The sequence below is a fragment of the Coregonus clupeaformis genome, chromosome 19 (assembly GCF_020615455.1).
Source record: "Coregonus clupeaformis isolate EN_2021a chromosome 19, ASM2061545v1, whole genome shotgun sequence".
Classification (NCBI taxonomy): domain Eukaryota; kingdom Metazoa; phylum Chordata; class Actinopteri; order Salmoniformes; family Salmonidae; genus Coregonus; species Coregonus clupeaformis.
The window spans coordinates 4,762,924-4,781,568 of record NC_059210.1 but is presented as its reverse complement, the minus strand read 5'-3'; the positions used below and the strand labels follow the sequence as shown (position 1 = coordinate 4,781,568).

General features: G+C 42.4%; 1 protein-coding gene across 1 annotated transcript in view; it reads left to right on the top strand.

The window, feature by feature from the left end:
• LOC121531725 (protein Wnt-7b) overlaps nucleotides 1-18,645 on the top strand; it is a 33,368-nt gene that overhangs the window by 1,548 nt on the left and 13,175 nt on the right. Inside the window, exon 2 of the mRNA XM_041837128.1 lies at nucleotides 6,865-7,091. Coding sequence (XP_041693062.1) covers nucleotides 6,865-7,091 — 227 coding nt within the window. The remainder of the gene's footprint in view (nucleotides 1-6,864; nucleotides 7,092-18,645) is intronic.

Below are 18,645 nucleotides of genomic sequence, written 5' to 3'. Positions count from 1 at the left end.
TGAGGATGATTTTAAAGTGGAATAAGAAACACAGTGGAATGTGATCCCCATCATCCAAAGTGCTCCTTCCTCTCTCATTACGTGTGCAGCTAAAAGCGTGTTAATCTAACAGTGAAATTCGGTGAACTACATGGGTGGCAAATGACTCATCCACAGACAGAGGTATTAGTCAGAACACGCCATCATTCCATGAAGGAATATGCTAATGTTGGGTGAATCACACCTTTAAAGCTGCCGTTGTTAAATATGATCAGTATAAGGTTTTTAAAATGGGAACTTTAGAAATACTTTTTCGATTTCCATATTAAACCCTAATAACATCAAAGTGGAATAAGACATTTCAAATGGAAACAAGCTGCACTGTTAATTTGTTTAACTTGCCCACAAATTTGCTATAGCATACATATATAACACAAATATATATAAGGGTGTTAGACTGGACAGTCAGGTTTTAAAAGCTTTTGATTACAGAAAGATTAGTTTTTACTTAAAGTAAATATTATGAATTGATATCATATCTTTAGTTTATACAAATCTTGCAGATTTGTTTTGTTTTTTCACAATTGCTATTTCAGCAATTTGCCATAGAAGCACTTTTGACAAATCTCACCGAATAAATCCACTTGAATTATCTGCCTCATGAGACAATTGTGGCTGACATATTTTTCAGTGAAACATACCTGTGAGCTTAATGCTATGTCACATCAAAGGCATTCAACTGATGGAATAGGTGTGTGTGTGTGTGTTTGTGTGTGTCGGTATGTAGAACCTGCCCCTCTTCAGGTCATGCGTCCCTCCCCCTCTATTACCCCCTGTCATCAAACCCAGCACCTTATAATGGAAGGTTTGGGGGAAGGTTATTTCACTTTGGTGGCCCTCATGCACTATAATATACTGTGGGAATCCCTGGATTTCCTATCGTTAACATCGCTGCATACTGTAGTCTATAGAAAATGGAGCAGAATTGTTTGTAGCTATCGTAGATTATATATATCATCTACGATAGCTACAAACAATTCTGTATATATACATACATATATACTACCGGTCAACATTTTTAGAACACCTACTCATTCAAGGGTTTTTCTTTATTTTTACTATTTTCTACATTGTAGAATAATAGTGAAGACATCAAAACTATGAAATAACACATATGGAATCATGTAGTAACCCAAAAAGTGTTAAGCAAAAAGTGTAAGCCACCCTTTGCCTTGATGACAGCTTTGCACACTCTTGGCATTCTCTCAACCAGCTTCACCTGGAATGCTTTTCCAACAGTCTTGAAGGAGTTCCCATATATGCTGAGCACTAGTTGGCTGCTTTTCCTTCATCCGAATCATCCCAAACCATATCAATTTGGTTGAGGTCGGGGGATTGTGGAGGCCAGGTCATCTGATGCAGCACTCCATCACTCTCCTTCTTGGTAAAATAGCCCTTACACAGCCTGGAGGTGCGTTAAGTCATTGTCCTGTTGAAAAACAAATTATAGTGCCACTAAGCCCAAACCAGATGGGATGGCGTATCGCTGCAGAATGCTGTGGTAGCCATGCTGGTTAAGTGTGCCTTGAATTCTAAATAAATCACAGAGAGTGTCACCAGCAAAGCACCCCCACACCATAACACCTCCTCCTCTATGCTTTACGGTGGGAAATACACATGCGGAGATCATCCGTTCATCCACACCGCGTCTCAGAAAGACATAGCGGTTGGAACCAAAAATCTCAAATTTGGACTCCAGTCCAAAGGACACATTTCCACCGGTGTAATGTCCATTGCTCGTGTTTCTTGGCCCAAGCAAGTCTCTTCTTCTTATTGGTGTCCTTTAGTAATGGTTTCTTTGCATCTATTTGACCATGAAGGCCTGATTCACACAGTCTCCTCTGAACAGTTGATGTTGAGATGTGTCTGTTACTTGAACTCTGTGAAGCATTTATTTGGGCTACAATTTCTGAGGCTGTTAACTCTAATGAACTTATCCTCTGCAGCAGAGGTAGCTCTGGGTCTTCCATTCCTCTGGCAGTCCTCATGAGAGCCAGTTTCATCATAGCGCTTGATGGTTTTTGCGACTGCACTTGAAGAAACTTTCAAAGTTCTTGACATTTTCCGTATTGACTGACCTTCATGTCTTAAAGTAATGATGGACTGTCGTTTCTCTTTGCTTATTTGAGCTGTTCTTGCCATAATAGGGACTTGGTCTTTTACCAAATAGGGCTATCTTCTGTATACCCAGCCTAACTTGTAGAAGGAACGAAATTCGACAAATTAACTTTTAAGAAGGCACACCTGTTAATTGAAATACATTCCAGGTGACTACCTCATGAAACTGGTTGAGAGAATGCCAAGAGTGTGCAAAGCTGTCATCAAAGCAAAGGATGGCTATTTGAAGAATCTCAAATCTCAAATATATTTTTATTTTCTTTAACCATTTTTTGGTTACTACATGATTCCATGTGTTATTCCATAATTTTGATGTCTTCACTATTATTCTACAATGTAGAAAATAGTAAAAATAAAGAGAAACCCTTGAATGAGTAGGTGTGTCCAAACTTTTGACTGGGAGTATATATATATATATATATATATATATATATATATATATATATATATATATATATATATATATAATGTGCATTATACTAGTATTAATATACAGCATGGCTACCAATTTGCATATTTTGCTTTTGATTAAAATTAGTGTTTTTTGCCTTTGTATCTGTCTATTGGAGTGCTAGCTGTTCCAAACTGCCACTATGCACACAGAGTCGCCACTAAGCAAACATAATCGCAATTGTGCACTTTGATGATGCAGGGATTTAGCAGCTTAACTGAGGAATGCTCTGTTTTGCATTGTCTGATGCTTTTGCAAGCCCATGTTAGACAGTGATGCTGTGAATTGGCAGGTGAAAATGGCCAGGATATCATTTCCGAGGAGAATAATAGCAACATCATTAAGTCCTCATTGCCATTTTAACAGGCAGTGAGCTGCACAATGACTTGTTGCTGACCGAGAAGATACAGAGAGGTATTACGGTTATTGCTGTTGTTATAGGATATTTAGGATCTATGCACATTATGTAATCCAGAGCATCTGTGTACATTCCTAGAGCATCAGTTACAGTGCACCTGACCTCATGAATTGTAGCATCATACAGTATATGAACCACACATTTAAACCACAAACTCCATGGGGGTTGTTTTACGATAGAGAAGGTCGGTGGAGCATTTTGATTGTTTTGTTCAGTAGACATCAAGGAACCAGAGGTTTGAGAGGTATAAAGAGTTACTTTGGAGCTTTGTGCTTCATTAATTATTTGCTTTATATCTCATTTTTAGTTTTGGATCGATATAAATGAAAAATATACTGTATTTTCAATTACATTTGAGAGAATTCTAATGGCATTTACCAGACTTTGATTGATTATGCACCTAATTCTCAATGCCTGGTAATGGTGATTAGGTTATCTTTGCAACGGTCAAAGCATTGGTGAGCCTAATTTATCATATCATTTTGGATATGGATAGGGGAGAGGTCTATGCTGCTCATGGTGCATAGCAGTTTTGAAGCAAGAAGGGATGTCTGAATCATCTCTCTTGAACCATTGAAATCCTTTGCAAGTTTCCTTTGAATTCACGGGACTCAAATGTTTGCATTTTTAAGCATTTTAACATATTTTGCAAAGATGGAAATAACTGACAACAGCACGAAAACTGAAAAGAAAAAAACATAGAAAATGTATGCACTCACAATTGTAAGTCGCTCTGAATAAGAGTGTCTGCTAAATGACTAAAATGTAAATGTAAGCTGACACACACCCCAAAATGTTTTATAGAGGTGTTGACTAACGGAGAGTAAACTATAAAAAGAAAGAAAGATAGAAGATAGCAAGACAGCTAATCAACAGAAGATGAACATGTTAGGCCAACATTCTCTTTTTGTTTTTTGAGTCATAAGGGCAGTATGGTTTTGTTCCATAATCCTTTTGAAGGGTAATTCACAAATGCAGCCGACCTCTTTCTCTCTCTTCTCTCCCTCTCATCTCTCTCTCTCTCTCTCTCTCTCTCTCTCTCTCTCCTCTCTCTCCTCTCTTCCCTCTCTTCCCTCTCTCTCTCCCTCTCTTCTCTCCCCCTCTCTCTGACCCCCCCTCTCTCTCTCTACCCCCCCCTCTCGCTCCCTCTCTGTCATTTTTTGCTGACACACAACTTGCCTGCATCAGCCTGCCCTGCTTGTGGTAAAGCCCTTGGAGGCCTACGTCATACATCAAAGCTGGCATTCGCCTTTATGCTCTTTTACGGCTCCTTGTCTACTGACATGTTTGAAAGGCATGTATCTGCAGGGTTTGGATGGCTATAAACACACTAATGGAGAAATAACCCCATTTGTTAAACAGTCTGTTTTCTGGTACATGACTGTTCCAAACCCATCCAACATGTGTCAGGAATCGGGATTATATTAACTCCCAAAGCGATGATCAGTAGTAGAAGCTCCTAGGTGTCATGCCAAGGGTTAAATGACTGCTTGATCTGGGTTTAACCCTTTGAGGAACAACACCTCATAGGGCATGCAGGAGGGATGGTGTCAGAAACCTTCCATATTAACCAGGCATACTGTGGCATTGCTCTACAAATGTGGATAAATGAAAGAAGTCTTGCACAGGAAATACATTTATAGGCGGTGTATTACACTACAAGTGTGCTTTAAACACATACAGTGAGGGAAAAAAGTATTTAATCCCCTGCTGATTTTGTACGTTTGCCCACTGACAAAGACATGATCAGTCTATAATTTTAATGGTAGGTTTATTTGAACAATGAGAGACAGAATAACAACAAAAAAATCCAGAAAAACGCATGTCAAAAATGTTATAAATTGATTTGCATTTTAATGAGGGAAATAAGTATTTTACCCCTCTGCAAAACATGACTTAGTACTTAGTGGCAAAACCCTTGTTGGCAATCACAGAGGTCAGACGTTTCTTGTAGTTGGCCACCAGGTTTGCACACATCTCAGGAGGGATTTTGTCCCACTTCTCTTTGCAGATCTTCTCCAAGTCATTAAGGTTTCGAGGCTGATGTTTGGCAACTCGAACCTTCAGCTCCCTCCACAGATTTTCTATGGGATTAAGGTCTGGAGACTGACTAGGCCACTCCAGGACCTTAATGTGCTTCTTCTTGAGCCACTCCTTTGTTGCCTTGGCCGTGTGTTTTGGGTCATTGTCATGCTGGAATACCCATCCACGACCCGTTTTCAATGCCCTGGCTGAGGGAAGGAGGTTCTCACCCAAGATTTGACGGTACATGGCCCCGTCCATCGTCACTTTGATGCAGTGAAGTTGTCCTCTCCCCTTAGCAGAAAACCACCCCCAAAGCATAATGTTTCCACCTCCATGTTTGACGGTGGGGATGGTGTTCTTGGGGTCATAGGCAGCATTCCTCCTCCTCCAAACACGGCGAGTTGAGTTGATGCCAAAGAGCTCAATTTTGGTCTCATCTGACAACAACACTTTCACCCAGTTCTCCTCTGAATCATTCAGATGTTCATTGGCAAACTTCAGACGGGCCTGTATATGTGCTTTCTTGAGCAGGGGGACTTTGCGGGCGCTGCAGGATTTCAGTCCTTCACGGCGTAGTGTGTTACCAATTGTTTTCTTGGTGACTATGGTCCCAGCTGCCTTGAGATCATTGACAAGATCCTCCCGTGTAGTTCTGGGCTGATTACTCACCGTTCTCATGATCATTGCAACTCCACGAGGTGAGATCTTGCATGGAGCCCCAGGCCGAGGGAGATTGACAGTTCTTTTGTGTTTCTTCCATTTGCGAATAATCACACCAACTGTTGTCACCTTCTCACCAAGCTGCTTGGCGATGGTCTTGTAGCTCATTCCATCCTTGTGTAGGTCTACAATCTTGTCACTGACATCCTTGGAGAGCTCTTTGGACTTGGCCATGGTGGAGAGTTTTGAATCTGATTGATTGATTGCTTCTGTGGACAGGTGTCTTTTATACAGGTAACAAACTGAGATTAGGAGCACTCCCTTTAAGAGTGTGCTCCTAATCTCATCTCGTTACCTGTAAAAAAGACACCTGGGAGCCAGAAATCTTTCTGATTGAGAGGGGGTCAAATACTTATTTCCCTCATTAAAATGCAAATCAATTTATAACATTTTTGATATGCGTTTTTCTGGATTATTTTGTTGTTATTCTGTCTCTCACTGTTCAAATAAACCTACCATTAAAATTATAGACTGATCATTTCTTTGTCAGTGGGCAAACATACAAAATCAGCAGGGGATCAAATCTTTTTTTCCCTCACTGTACATCTCAAATTAAATAAGGATAACATTGTTGTGAGTGACTTCTTGGTTGAGAACCATTCCTAAATTTGAGAAGCCCAGTTACAAATTGAAGGCACGGTTGTGCCGGCGCACGGCTTGCCCATGCCTGGAAACAATTCTAACCACGTTACCTAACAATTAACGTAAAAACCCAACTAATTTCTCTACGATCACGAGCCAAACCAATGCGGAGAGGCATTGTCAGCAAGCAAATAAACACAATGTCATTTTCTGCTTTGGGTCCGTTTTAGCATGCTGTGTAGTGTTATTATTCAGCTTTGCGTCGGATAATGGTTTCAGATGCTCTCTTTGATTCACCTCTAATCCATTCAATTGTAATATTTTTGCAAGACAGCACTGAGTACCTACGGAATGCTCATCAAGGCTTTGGTTGAATTTAATCCTGGTCTGGAGTGGCCTAAAGTCTATGTAATGTGATTCAGTCTATCTGTCCTCCTGTAGCACTAACTGCCTGTGTGTGTGTGTGTGTGTGTGTGTGTGCGTGCCTGTATGTTTACGTCTCTATCCATAGGGCCCTGTCTTCCGTGGTGGCGTTGGGTGCCAACATCATCTGCAACAAGATCCCTGGGCTGGCCCCTCGCCAGCGGGCCATCTGCCAGAGCCGCCCGGATGCCATCATCGTGGTGGGGGAGGGCGCCCAGCTGGGCATCAATGAGTGTCAGTACCAGTTTCGCTATGGCCGGTGGAATTGCTCCGCCCTGGGGGAGAGGACTGTCTTTGGACAGGAGCTGCGAGTAGGTCAGTCTGGGCACCTTGGGAGAGTTCACTGTCTGCTGCACTATGGATTGACGCTGTAATGTCCACAACTCTGAAAGACATGTTTGCAGACATAGACATACTGTAAATGTTTGGTACATTTGTGGGGAGGCATAAGGCTGACATTTGAAGAGTTACTTCAAATCTTATTTGCAGGGAGGACTGAATTGCAATGGTAGTCATTGGTCATTGTTTTCTGCCAAAGAATTGAAGCCGTGATGTAAAACAGGTTACATTTTGAATTGAGGATGTCACAATCTTCTCCAAATGGTAGCCTAAGAGTAGAACTCAATACAATACCAAGCCCCGACCTCCCTAGCCTTTTGAGAAATGGCTCTTCACAAGCCAAACCAAAGCTACACACATCACAGAGTTTAACCAACTGCACACAACGTCTATGACTCTCTATTGTATAACAATACACGTTGGCAATGGTTGCATAGTGCACTCAACTCAAACTCAAGACGACTTCATATGTTACCATTCCAACAGATTCCAGTCCGATGTGTCCTCATTTCAATTCACACCATTACATTTCTGCAGCATGGCTTGATTTCTTTTGACTTAAGATTTGCATTGAACTTCTAGTTAAAAGCATGCCGTACATTGCTGGCTGCACCTAAGTTATGGAAGGGTTACCAGAAGCACTAAAGTCTAATGGGGAAAAAGTATGGTTGAAAAATGATATAGCAAATGAGGAGACAACTAATGGTATTATTGTAGAGAACGCTGTTGAACAGAAATAGATGGACACATCTGTTGTTAATCTTAGGAAATTGGTTGTGTCCATTGCTTGGTTCGTGTGTGTGTGTGTATGTACAGACAGTCAGAACGAGCTACAAGCAGACAAACATTCACATTTACGGTGCTTTTGTTCGAAACGGCATTCCGCAGACCTCTTTTGAATGGCTTTTTTACAGGGACTTTTATACATTTGTTTCATTTAGAAATGTTTGTCGCTGTTAAAGTGCGGTTCGACTATGCATTTAATCCAATAGCTCTGTTAACAATCACTGCTATTTAGGAGCATCTGACTTAGTTCCAACCCCTCTAAAAGCATTTCTCTTTGTTGTAAATCTGGCGCTTTTGTAATGGATCTCGTCTCATTTTCTTCTGCGTTCAGCATCTCTTTTACACTCCTTTTTCAAATTTAATTTTTTGCCAAGCTTCAGGGAGACTTGAACTGAACAGTACCACATGTTACGCCTTGCTTATCACTGAGAAATTGATCAGGTTACTGATACTGCATGTGAACTGTGTTGCTTATGTTTTTAGACAATTTGTATGAATTATTCTAATTATTCGACTCATGAACCAGCCACATCTATGGTCAAAGCCTTTAGTTAGTCATGTACTTTAACTTTAGATGGATGTTTTACTCCATCGAGTATTCAGTTCAGGGTTTTCATGCCCCTTACTAGGTCATCATGGGACACCACATCAACCACCGTTGCTGCATGTCAACTTCCACTTCTAAAATGTGGGAAAATTGCCCTATTTAGTGGTTTCCGTAAACACCTTATTGTCAATACGCCATGGATTTTTCTATGTAGATTGTTTTTGATACCAGTTTGATATGTACAATTAGTGAATGATGAGAGTAGCCGTGTTCTTTAATTATGTTGTATGTATGACAGTAGTGTTGTTCAGTGTGGCATATGAAGTCATGGAATACACCTCCTCAATAGACAAATGTTACAATCCGTCTCCTTCTCCCGAATCTGCAAATTCCCACATAATCATAATCAACTGCAAGGAAAAAATTCATGTTCCACTTCCACTGAATTTTTTCATTCAAATCTCCAAATTATGAACACAAAACCTTTCCTATTCTCAATGATCCAGCCTTAGTTCTGGATCGGGGGAGATGCCGTTGTTTTCTGAAGAGTTAAAGATCAGGGAACCGCAAGCCTAATGCTTTCTCTCTGCGCTGCTTGCACTTGGATGGAGTCGGTCAGTTTGGCCGAGCTCCGTGGTATTACATTCGCTTTCCAAGAAAGAACACATTAATAGCTGAGTTATTGAGTAGGACAGAACCCCAAATATCTTGATTCAAGAAAGATTCTGTTTAAAAAAAGGCCAGTCATTTGATATTTATTTCTGTGTTATTATACTGTAAACATAGATATATACTGTATATATATCCTCTATCTGCTGATGCTAACACAGCCCTCCTTGACACTGGCAGCTCTGTTAGTGCGATGGGACTAAAAGATGGATGGAAACATGGATGAAACCATACTCATTACGGTCACGTCCTTCAACAGTTCCTCTATTGTGCAAAGAGTCGTTGGCTCTCCTGTTATGTTCTAACTGACACACTGGAGAACAAGGCCATAAACACTGAACACTGGGTATTAAAATATGTTTGTGTTTTCTCCTCTGGACACAGAAGCAATAGCGATCTCACTCACTGCCATTCTGCCTTAGCAGAATGGCATTGGCACTGCTCTGTACCTTGAGCCCATAAAATATGGAGTGAATTATCCAGTGCTAACAGAAGTGGGTGTTATTGAATGGTATATTACCCTCTATTAACAGTAAATAGTACAATTTAAGTCAGATCCATCATCAAGGCAGGGAGGGGCTATGGATAGTCAAAGCAGATTGTTGCAGTAGGGCTGGGCAGAGATGTGGAACAAGCCAGGATAAATGGAAAGAGAGTGATATTCAGCAGTAAGGTTTTGATACAGTGCTGAATAATAGTGATGTATGGTGGGTTGATTACAACCATAATTCTATCCATAGTTTTTCATAACCTGTGGGAAGTCAACACCTTATCAGTTTGAACACTGCTGTCTACTTTGGCCTGTTGCTCGCTAGTCAGTTAGGATGAATAATGCCATCTTCAATGGGAAATAGTTGATGTTATCTTATGTGATATATGGTAGATTGTGGCGAGCATCTGCACCAGAGATATCCTAAGCCACTGAGCCTGAGCACCTTCAGCTTTTAACAGCTTTCTCAGTCTGAACAGAAGAGCAGAGCACTTGACGTTTGCGATTATAGTATGAAAACAGACACCTTTCAACGGCTACACTCAGCATCAAAGGCAGACGTAGGCCCCATCGTATAAATGCCCTGCTCTGGTTACTTTCTGTTTAACGTTCCAACCAGTTTGTCACCATAGTGATTCATGCTTTTCATCTCAAAGAGGTTCTTGTTGTGCTCAGCGGTGAAATATTGCAAAAGTTCAATCACTCTGGCCCCTGGCTCATTGCACAAGAATGGAGAATGGATGCAGCACAGGGGCAGGTGAACCTCTCAGTGCACAACATAGGAATGCTGTTTTTATTTCATACCAACACTAAAAGGCTGTGGAATCCACTTGTTAGAATCTATTAGAGACTGGAGAACTCAATCTACATCCTAAATGTAATGACAAAGCAATGCAGTAGTAGTCCCTTCGTTTTTTGGCCAGGTTGCTTTTAACACAAAAATATCTACATTGCATTGCCTCCTGCTCTCACTGCACCTTTTCTTAGAAGCGGCAGCCTGCAGGCAGCCGACAGACAGACAGGCAGACAGACAGACAGGCTGGCAGGCAGGCAGTGAGTTGAGTTATAGCGCTGAGCCTGACTCCATGAGTACAACTCTGGAGAGAGGCACTCCAAGGCATGACCAGCTAGGAGGCAAACGGACGGCATGAAAAATGCCTACCAGCTCCAACCGGCTGGTTACCAAGCGAACAAGAGGTCTGGGGGCTTTTAGAAGAGGAAAGAACTAACAGGGGTGGAATGTGGGAGCTGGTGGGGGGTATCAGGGAGGGGATGGGGGTGGTTCCGTCTCTATTTCCCCTCCCCTGGGCGCATACAATACAGTATCATCTCCCCAATGAAGCGCTCTCTCACTCCCACACATCCCCCGGGGGGTGGGGTGAGGGGTGTAGAGGGGGAGTGCTACTGCTGCCCAGCGGCTGGGCCGGGGTAGGCCGAGCCAAACAGACATCTATGTAGATAAAAGATGTGGAAGTCAGCAGGTTCATTGAAAGCCACTTGAGTGGAAAAGGTTAGGACAGGCACATACTTGATCAGGAGCTGAAGATGCAAAATACTACTCCCTTAAACAGACCAGCTCCCCCGGATCAGACATCAGACAGGGAGAGGGAAGGGTCACTGTCAACATATCACCTCGCTCCGTAAGTCAGACTGATTAGTGTGTTTTTATCTCTGTTTAGAAGTGGGCTGAACAGAGGAAGGTGAATCATGTTCAAGTTTTGACTTAAACAGGTGACTCACAAGCGATATTATGTATATTTTTGCCACTGGCCAGATGCAGAAGATTCTTCTCAGTTTTCTCAGTTTTCTACACTTTTATTTGATGTAATACTGTGCCTGTGCACAGACCATGTGCCTGTGCATAGAACATGCATTTTCTACAGTATTTCTGCAAAAAAGATTTGCTTCCTTTTCTCAGAATCACTTCGTAATTTGTGGTGAAACTGTATCCTAAAAGAATGCAAACGTAGATGGTATCTCCATAGAATTTGATCCTAATTATGAGCTACTATCCTCCCAAACCTAACATTGTATTTAAATGCACTGCTATGATCAAAACATACACATATGGTTTAATTTATGCATGTATTGCATGATTTCTTCCAATTTGACTAAATTAAAGGAAAGGAATTTTGGAATATTAATTATGACCAGCTGAAAGTTTTCTACAAATGCTACTTTCTTAATTTAAATGGAAAAGTCAAATACAAATCTGAAAAAAAAACATATTCCCTTAAAATATAAACTTTTGGGAACCCCCCCCAAGGCATTCTGAATGTAAAAGAGCATAGAGAGTCGGTCAGAAAATGTCAGCCTCTACAAAGTAAACACTATAAATTAGTCATTGAATACCAGTAAGGAGAGAATGTACATTATCATGTGATAGTGGTCATCTATTTCCCTCTGAGTACGTTTATTGGCTTGTCTTGTCTCCCGATATTTTACATCCAACATGACTGGTGGGGAGTAAAATGTAATAATTAAATTCTTGCTAGAATAATGATTTGATGCCCCATCTGATTGCAAAAGTCTAACCTAACACATTCCATTCCACAGCCAAGTGTTTAACCAACCCATCCTTGTTTAATGTAGAGAGGAAAAACACATTTTTTAAGTCTGTAAGAGCAACATAAGTGGATGCTTTGACACCGATGAACTCTCCCAAAATATCATGAATCACTTTAGTAGTATACAACTACAGAGGCCATTCCTTTTAACTTCACTATTTATAATAATATATGCCATTTTGCAGACACTTTTATCCAAAGCAACTTACTGTAATGTGTGCATACATTTGACCTATTTGTGGAACCGGGAATCGAACCCACAACCCTGGCAGTGCAAGCGCCATGTATGGACTAACTGAGCAATACTGGACCACTCTCCTCTTCCTGTTGGCTATATTACGGTCAAGCAAATTATTGTAATCAAAGCTGATATGCTATCATACTTTCTACAGCGTTATCATGGAAAGATGATAACTCTGTAGAAATTGATTTAATCTGCAACATAATGCACATACAGTTCTCAGTAAATGGAGTCAACCGTAGCCAAGTAACTCATGTGGATAACCCTATGCAAATTATGCATGCATTGTGCAATGCGAGAGTGGTGGTGAATAACATACCTATATTTGGAGCCATCATCATGTGGGTAGGCCTAATCCGCTGGCCTCCTCCTCCTCCCTGTCAAGCCACTGAGGCCAGGAAAGAGAGTGGGACGAGGAACTCCTGATGGAAACATGTAGAATGTGTATCACCAACTGTAGGCTTTATCAGGATCATTCGAGTTTATCATTAAAGTTTATCATTAGAGTTGATCATTGGAGTTGATCATTGGAGTTGATCATTGGAGTTAATCATTGGAGTTGATCATTGGAGTTGATCATTAGAGTTGATCATTAGAGTTGATCACATTATAGTTGATCATTATAGTTGATCATTGGAGTCGATCATTTGAGTTGATCATTGGAGTTGATCATTAGAGTTGATCATTAGAATTGATCAGGTACTGTGCTGTTATGTGGTGAGTCTGACTGTGGGTTCCACTACAGTGTGGGCTGTATCTGTAGACTTTATCAGGTACAGTAGTCTGGCTGTGGGCTGACCTACAGAGAGTGGGTTGTTAGTCCCCAAGGCATGGCAAAGGTCAGATCTCTTCCGCTTTAGACACTGAGCAGTGTTTCCATAATGCCTTTGTTGGCTAGGCAGGCCTCACCTCCTACGTCGGGGAACCAGTTGTGTCTGGTCCCCATGGCTGCTCTCTCTCTCCACCTACCCCTCTCCCCTTCTCTCTCAGACAACATGGGGGTCCCCTCTCCCATACAGTGTATACTGTCTGCTGACAGGAGCTGGGTGTCCCGGCTTGCCCTACCCCTCGGCCCCCCGGGGGCCTGATGCCATGGGCCGGGGTGGGTGGATAACCTGCGTGGTGTTATCGTCCGCTGGGATCTGTGTCCGTCTGCGTCCGCCTGGCCACTAGACGCGGGGGAACAGGATGTGAGAGGATCAGCTGTAATCTCAAAGCGCGCTTTGTTCCACACAATCCCAGCGCTAACTGTATTCACTACACGCAGGGAGGCAGAGCACATTTACATGTGCCAACAATCACAGCACTATTGAACATTAAAGAGAGTTGATTGAGAGACAGATACAGAGAGGTTTGGAGGTGGAAAATGTTCAAGAGGCTTTAACCCCTTATCGAGATGACAATATGAAAATAGGAGGCTTTGCATGTTGTTAATGCACTGAGACTCAAGTGAGTGGTTGAGTTACAGTTCAACCAGTACATTGGATATCTAGGCAGAGTACTACTGTTGAATATATAGGCAGCGTACTACTTGACAGTTGACACTCAAACAAGATGTCAATAATTCAAATTGACTAGAACCTCTAACAATGACCTCAAATGAACTTCTTTCTGAGTTGCTCAATTAGATGAGGTCTTGAACTGTCCTGACTCATTACAGGATTTTCCATTAATGGAGTTAGATGGATTTTGGCAAGTTTTTGACAGTCATCATTGTGTCAGAATCGTTATCTTCACCTGGGGGAAGATATATGGGAGAAGTGTGGGCACATGAACAGTGTTCAAACTGTAGGTCAGATCTCTTCCGCTTTAGACACTGAGCAGTGTTTCCATAATGCCTTTGTTGGCTAGGCAGGCCTCACCTCCTACGTCGGGGAACCAGTTGTGTCTGGTCCCCATGGCTTGCGAAAGTATTCATCCCCCTTGGCATTATTCCTATTTTGTTGCCTTACAACATGAAATTAAAATTGATGTTTTGGGGGTTTGTATCATTTGAAGATGCAAAATATATTTTTATGTAAAACAAACAAGAAATGAGACAAAAAAACAGAAAACTTGAGCGTGCATAACTATTCACCCCCCCAAAGTGAATACTTTGTAGAGCCACCTTTTGCAGCAATTACAGCTGCAAGTCTCTTGGGGTATGTCTCTATAAGCTTGGCACATCTAGCCACTGGGAATTTTGCCATTCTTCAAGGAAAAACTGCTCCAGCTCCTTCAAGTTGGATGGGTTCCGCTGGTGTACAGCAATCTTTAAGTCATACCACAGATTCTCAATTGGATTGAGGTCTGGGCTTTGACTAGGCCATTCCAAGACATTTAAATGCTTCCCCTTAAACCACTTGAGTGTTGCTTTAGCAGTATGCTTAGGGTCATTGTCCTGCTGGAAGGTGAACCTCCGTCCCAGTCTCAAATCTCTGGAAGACTGAAACAGGTTTCCCTCAAGAATTTCCCTGTATTTAGCGCCATCCATCATTCCTTCAATTCTGACCAGTTTCCCAGTCCCTGCCAATGAAAAACATCCCCACAGCATGATGCTGCCACCACCATGGGATGGTGTTCTCGGGGTGATGAGAGGTGTTGGGTTTGCGCCAGACATAGCGTTTTCCTTGATGGCCAAAAAGCTCAATTTTAGTCTCATTTGAGTACCTTCTTCCATATGTTTGGGGAGTCTCCCACATGGCTTTTGGCGAACACCAAACGTGTTTGCAATTTTTTTTTTTAAAGCAATGGCTTTTTTCTGGCCACTCTTCCGAAAAAACCCAGCTCTGTTGAGTGTATGGCTTAAAGTGGTCCTATGGACAGATACTCCAATCTCCGCTGTGGAGCTTTGCAGCTCCTTCAGGGTTATCTTTGGTCTCCTTGTTGCCTCTCTGATTAATGCACTCCTTGCCTGGTCCGTGAGTTTTGGTGGGCGGCCCTCTCTTGGCAGGTTTGTTGTGGTGCCATATTCTTTCCATTTTTCTATAAAGGATTTAATGGTGCTCCGTGGGATGTTCAAAGTTTCGTATATTGTTTTATAACCCAACCCTGATCTGTACTTCTCCACAACTTTATCCCTGACCTGATTGGAGAGTTCCTTGGTCTTCATGGTGCCGCTTGCTTAGTGGTTCCCCTTGCTTAGTTGTGTTGCAGACTCTGGGGCCTTTCAGAACAGGTGTATATATACTGAGATCATGTGACAGATCATGTGACACTTAGATTGCACACAGGTGGACATTATTTAACTAATTATGTGACTTCTGAAGGTAATTGGTTGCACCAGATCTTATTTAGGGGCTTCATAGCAAAGGGGGTGAATACATATGCACGCACCACTTTTCCGTGATTTATTTTTTAGAATTTTTTTTCTCTTCACCAATTTGGACTATTTTGTGTATGTCTGTTACATGAAATCCAAATAAAAATCAATTTAAATTACAGGTTGTAATGCAAGAAAATAGGAAAAACACCAAGGGGGCTGAATACTTTTGCAAGGCATTGTATGTCCATGTCCTACAGGCAGATTGCTTGGCTTCCCAGCATTTAAAACCATTACGCCCAAATGCCCTCATATTGTTTTTCAGTTCTAACTAACACTTAACTCTTTCTCTCCTCATCATCATCCTATGGACCAGAACTTAAGACTTATTCTGCTTGCCCAAGTGTGTGACTTCCACAGCATTACAGTATACACGCGCTGTACAATGTGAGTGTGTCCAGTATGGAGTTCTGGTAAAACAATATTATTTTATTGTACAGGAACATGGCTGCACTAATTCCTCTAGCTGCAAACCTCACGGACCACAACTTTGTCTATAATTTGCTCACAGCATATGTTCATAGCAACGGTACATAAAGCGGAACGGAAAACAGTAGTACAGAGTGCATTAGTCAGCTCGGGGAGAGAGAGATAGAGAAAGAGAGAGAGAAAGAAAGAAAGAAAGAGAATTCGGTTGGTATACAAAGCAAGGGTTTTCCTCTAATGGGGCCCTGGAGAGAGGGTAAGTAACAGCACTAGGGCACTGCAAACTCACTGGGTGCAGGCTTTTTTTGCCTGACTTCACTGTGTGTGTTGTTGTTTTGGGATGTACAGTGTGGAGTACATACATGTATGGCATAAACTTCTTCGGTTATCATTAGAAACACTGATTTAGTATTAGTATTTAGTTGCCTTACATTTTTGGGGGATAATGCGCAACCCTTTTCCTAGTGGTACTCTGACTCTCTGAAACCGCAATGCCTTTTCATGCCTGTGTGGTTGCAGTTGAATTGCAAACACAAGCACACAAAAACAAGCAAACACAAACCACACTGCCTAACTGCAGCACCTTGTGGCTACCAGCAGGTGCCACTTTTTTCTTTGTTCCAAATCAATGATTACATCTGTGCTGTACTTTATGGGCTCTCAGTCTGTGCTTAATGGACTTCAAACTAGAACTATAGAACTGTCTTCCTCAGCTGTAATGCTTCCGTGCTATAAGCAACACACTCTTCCTCTCTCCTCCTTCTCCTCTCTCCTCCTTCCTCTCTTCTCCTCCACCTCCTCCTCCTCTCTGAGTGCATGTCAGAGACAGGGGCCTTCCTCTCCAGCAGCCAAGACTTTCCCCCTCTCTTTTACATGCGCTGGGCTTGTGTGTAGAGGCCACTGGTCTGCCCTGCTGAGCTCAGTGTGCGTGTGTGTGTGTGTGCGTGTGCATGCGTGCGTGCATGGGTGTATCGATGTATCTGTATCTGTGTGTATATGTGTGCGTGTGCCTCTGCTTTGGCTGGGTTCCCACCCTGATTCCATCCGGGACACACTCCCCTCTCCCCAGCTCTTTCACCCTGTGCCCCAGAGCAGTGATTAAGTCATCCATGTGCTCTGTGACTCACTGGAACAGCTCTCTGTCTGATCCACTGAGGTATAAAGAACTGGAGACTGCGTCCAAGATGTCCGACCGTTGTTTTCAATGTAATCTACTCACGTTCGCCGATTCATGGACAATCTATATCCAGGTTGCATCCGGTTTACACAGCCCAACTTCACATATGCCCTAGCACTCAGTGCACACAGGGGCTGTGGTTCAAAGGCGAAGTAGACAGCCCTCGGACCTCAACCCTCATCCCTTGAATGATGTTTGCCATCGTCACATCCGAGTGTACCTTAAATGTCCCTTGCCCAAGCGAGGGAGAGTGATGATCTGTGGAAATCTTGAATTTGAGCCTAAAAACAACCAACCTAAAGCTATTGATGTACCTAGCAAGCTAACTACGTTTTATAGGCTCCTCACTATGAGTCTGAGCCACGTTGTGCATCATATTCCCATTTGCCACCGCTAAAATCAATGTCATCTATATATATTTTTTAGCTAGCTAATAAGCTAGCGTCGTCATTTTGTCTCACATGTCGAAAAATGCAGTGTGTTGATTAAATGTGACACTTTGCGGCCACTGGAGTTTGACACGTGACTACAGTTTGCATTGAATAGATGGTCATATCAACCCCAGAAGTGATTCAAGTTGTTCACTCTCGCCCTCAAGCTAAATCGAGGGCCGAGGGGGCAACTTTTGTGAATTGGACCGCCACATAAGATGTCAATCAAACTGCATCCAGTTTCGAGGGAAAGTGGCTAGCGCGAGGGCTGAGGGGGTAACAATTACGCGATTGGACCGCAGCTAGGGAGCAGCACGACGACATCATCACGTCATCCAAAAACATGGCAGACATTGGATGAATATAAAATGTTAATATATTCGGCTGTGAGTGATGAAAAAAAATTATCAGCCTCAGCGACAATTATTTGAATAATTCAATGTATGTTTTGTGCACAAAGGTGATGACTAAAGTGTCTTATTAGGAATTTTCCAATCTGACTTCTCTATGTGTCCGTCTATGGTAAATATTTCTGGGCCGGACGTCAGTTAAACTGCAGTACCGAAGCAAGACTGAAGGAGCAGTCGAAACCATGCTTCTAGACCGGAACCCTGGCCCCTTGGTCTGATCCTCTGTCCCCCATCACGTACACAGCTCCAAACAAACACAGGCTCTACAGAGGAAGCATACTGCCAGTCCATAGCAGAGGGATGGTTAGTTGTAGTGTTTCCAGGCAGCACAGTGTCCAGGCCAGGAGCTCACCAGATGGCCAGGCCAGGGGCTGGCAGTAACCTCAGTACTTGTGAACCAGCTGTGGTTTCTACGGCGACTGTCCCCAATGTGTCCTTTCTGTGTCCCTTTGTGTCCTATTTTCCTCCTTTGTCAACAACATCAA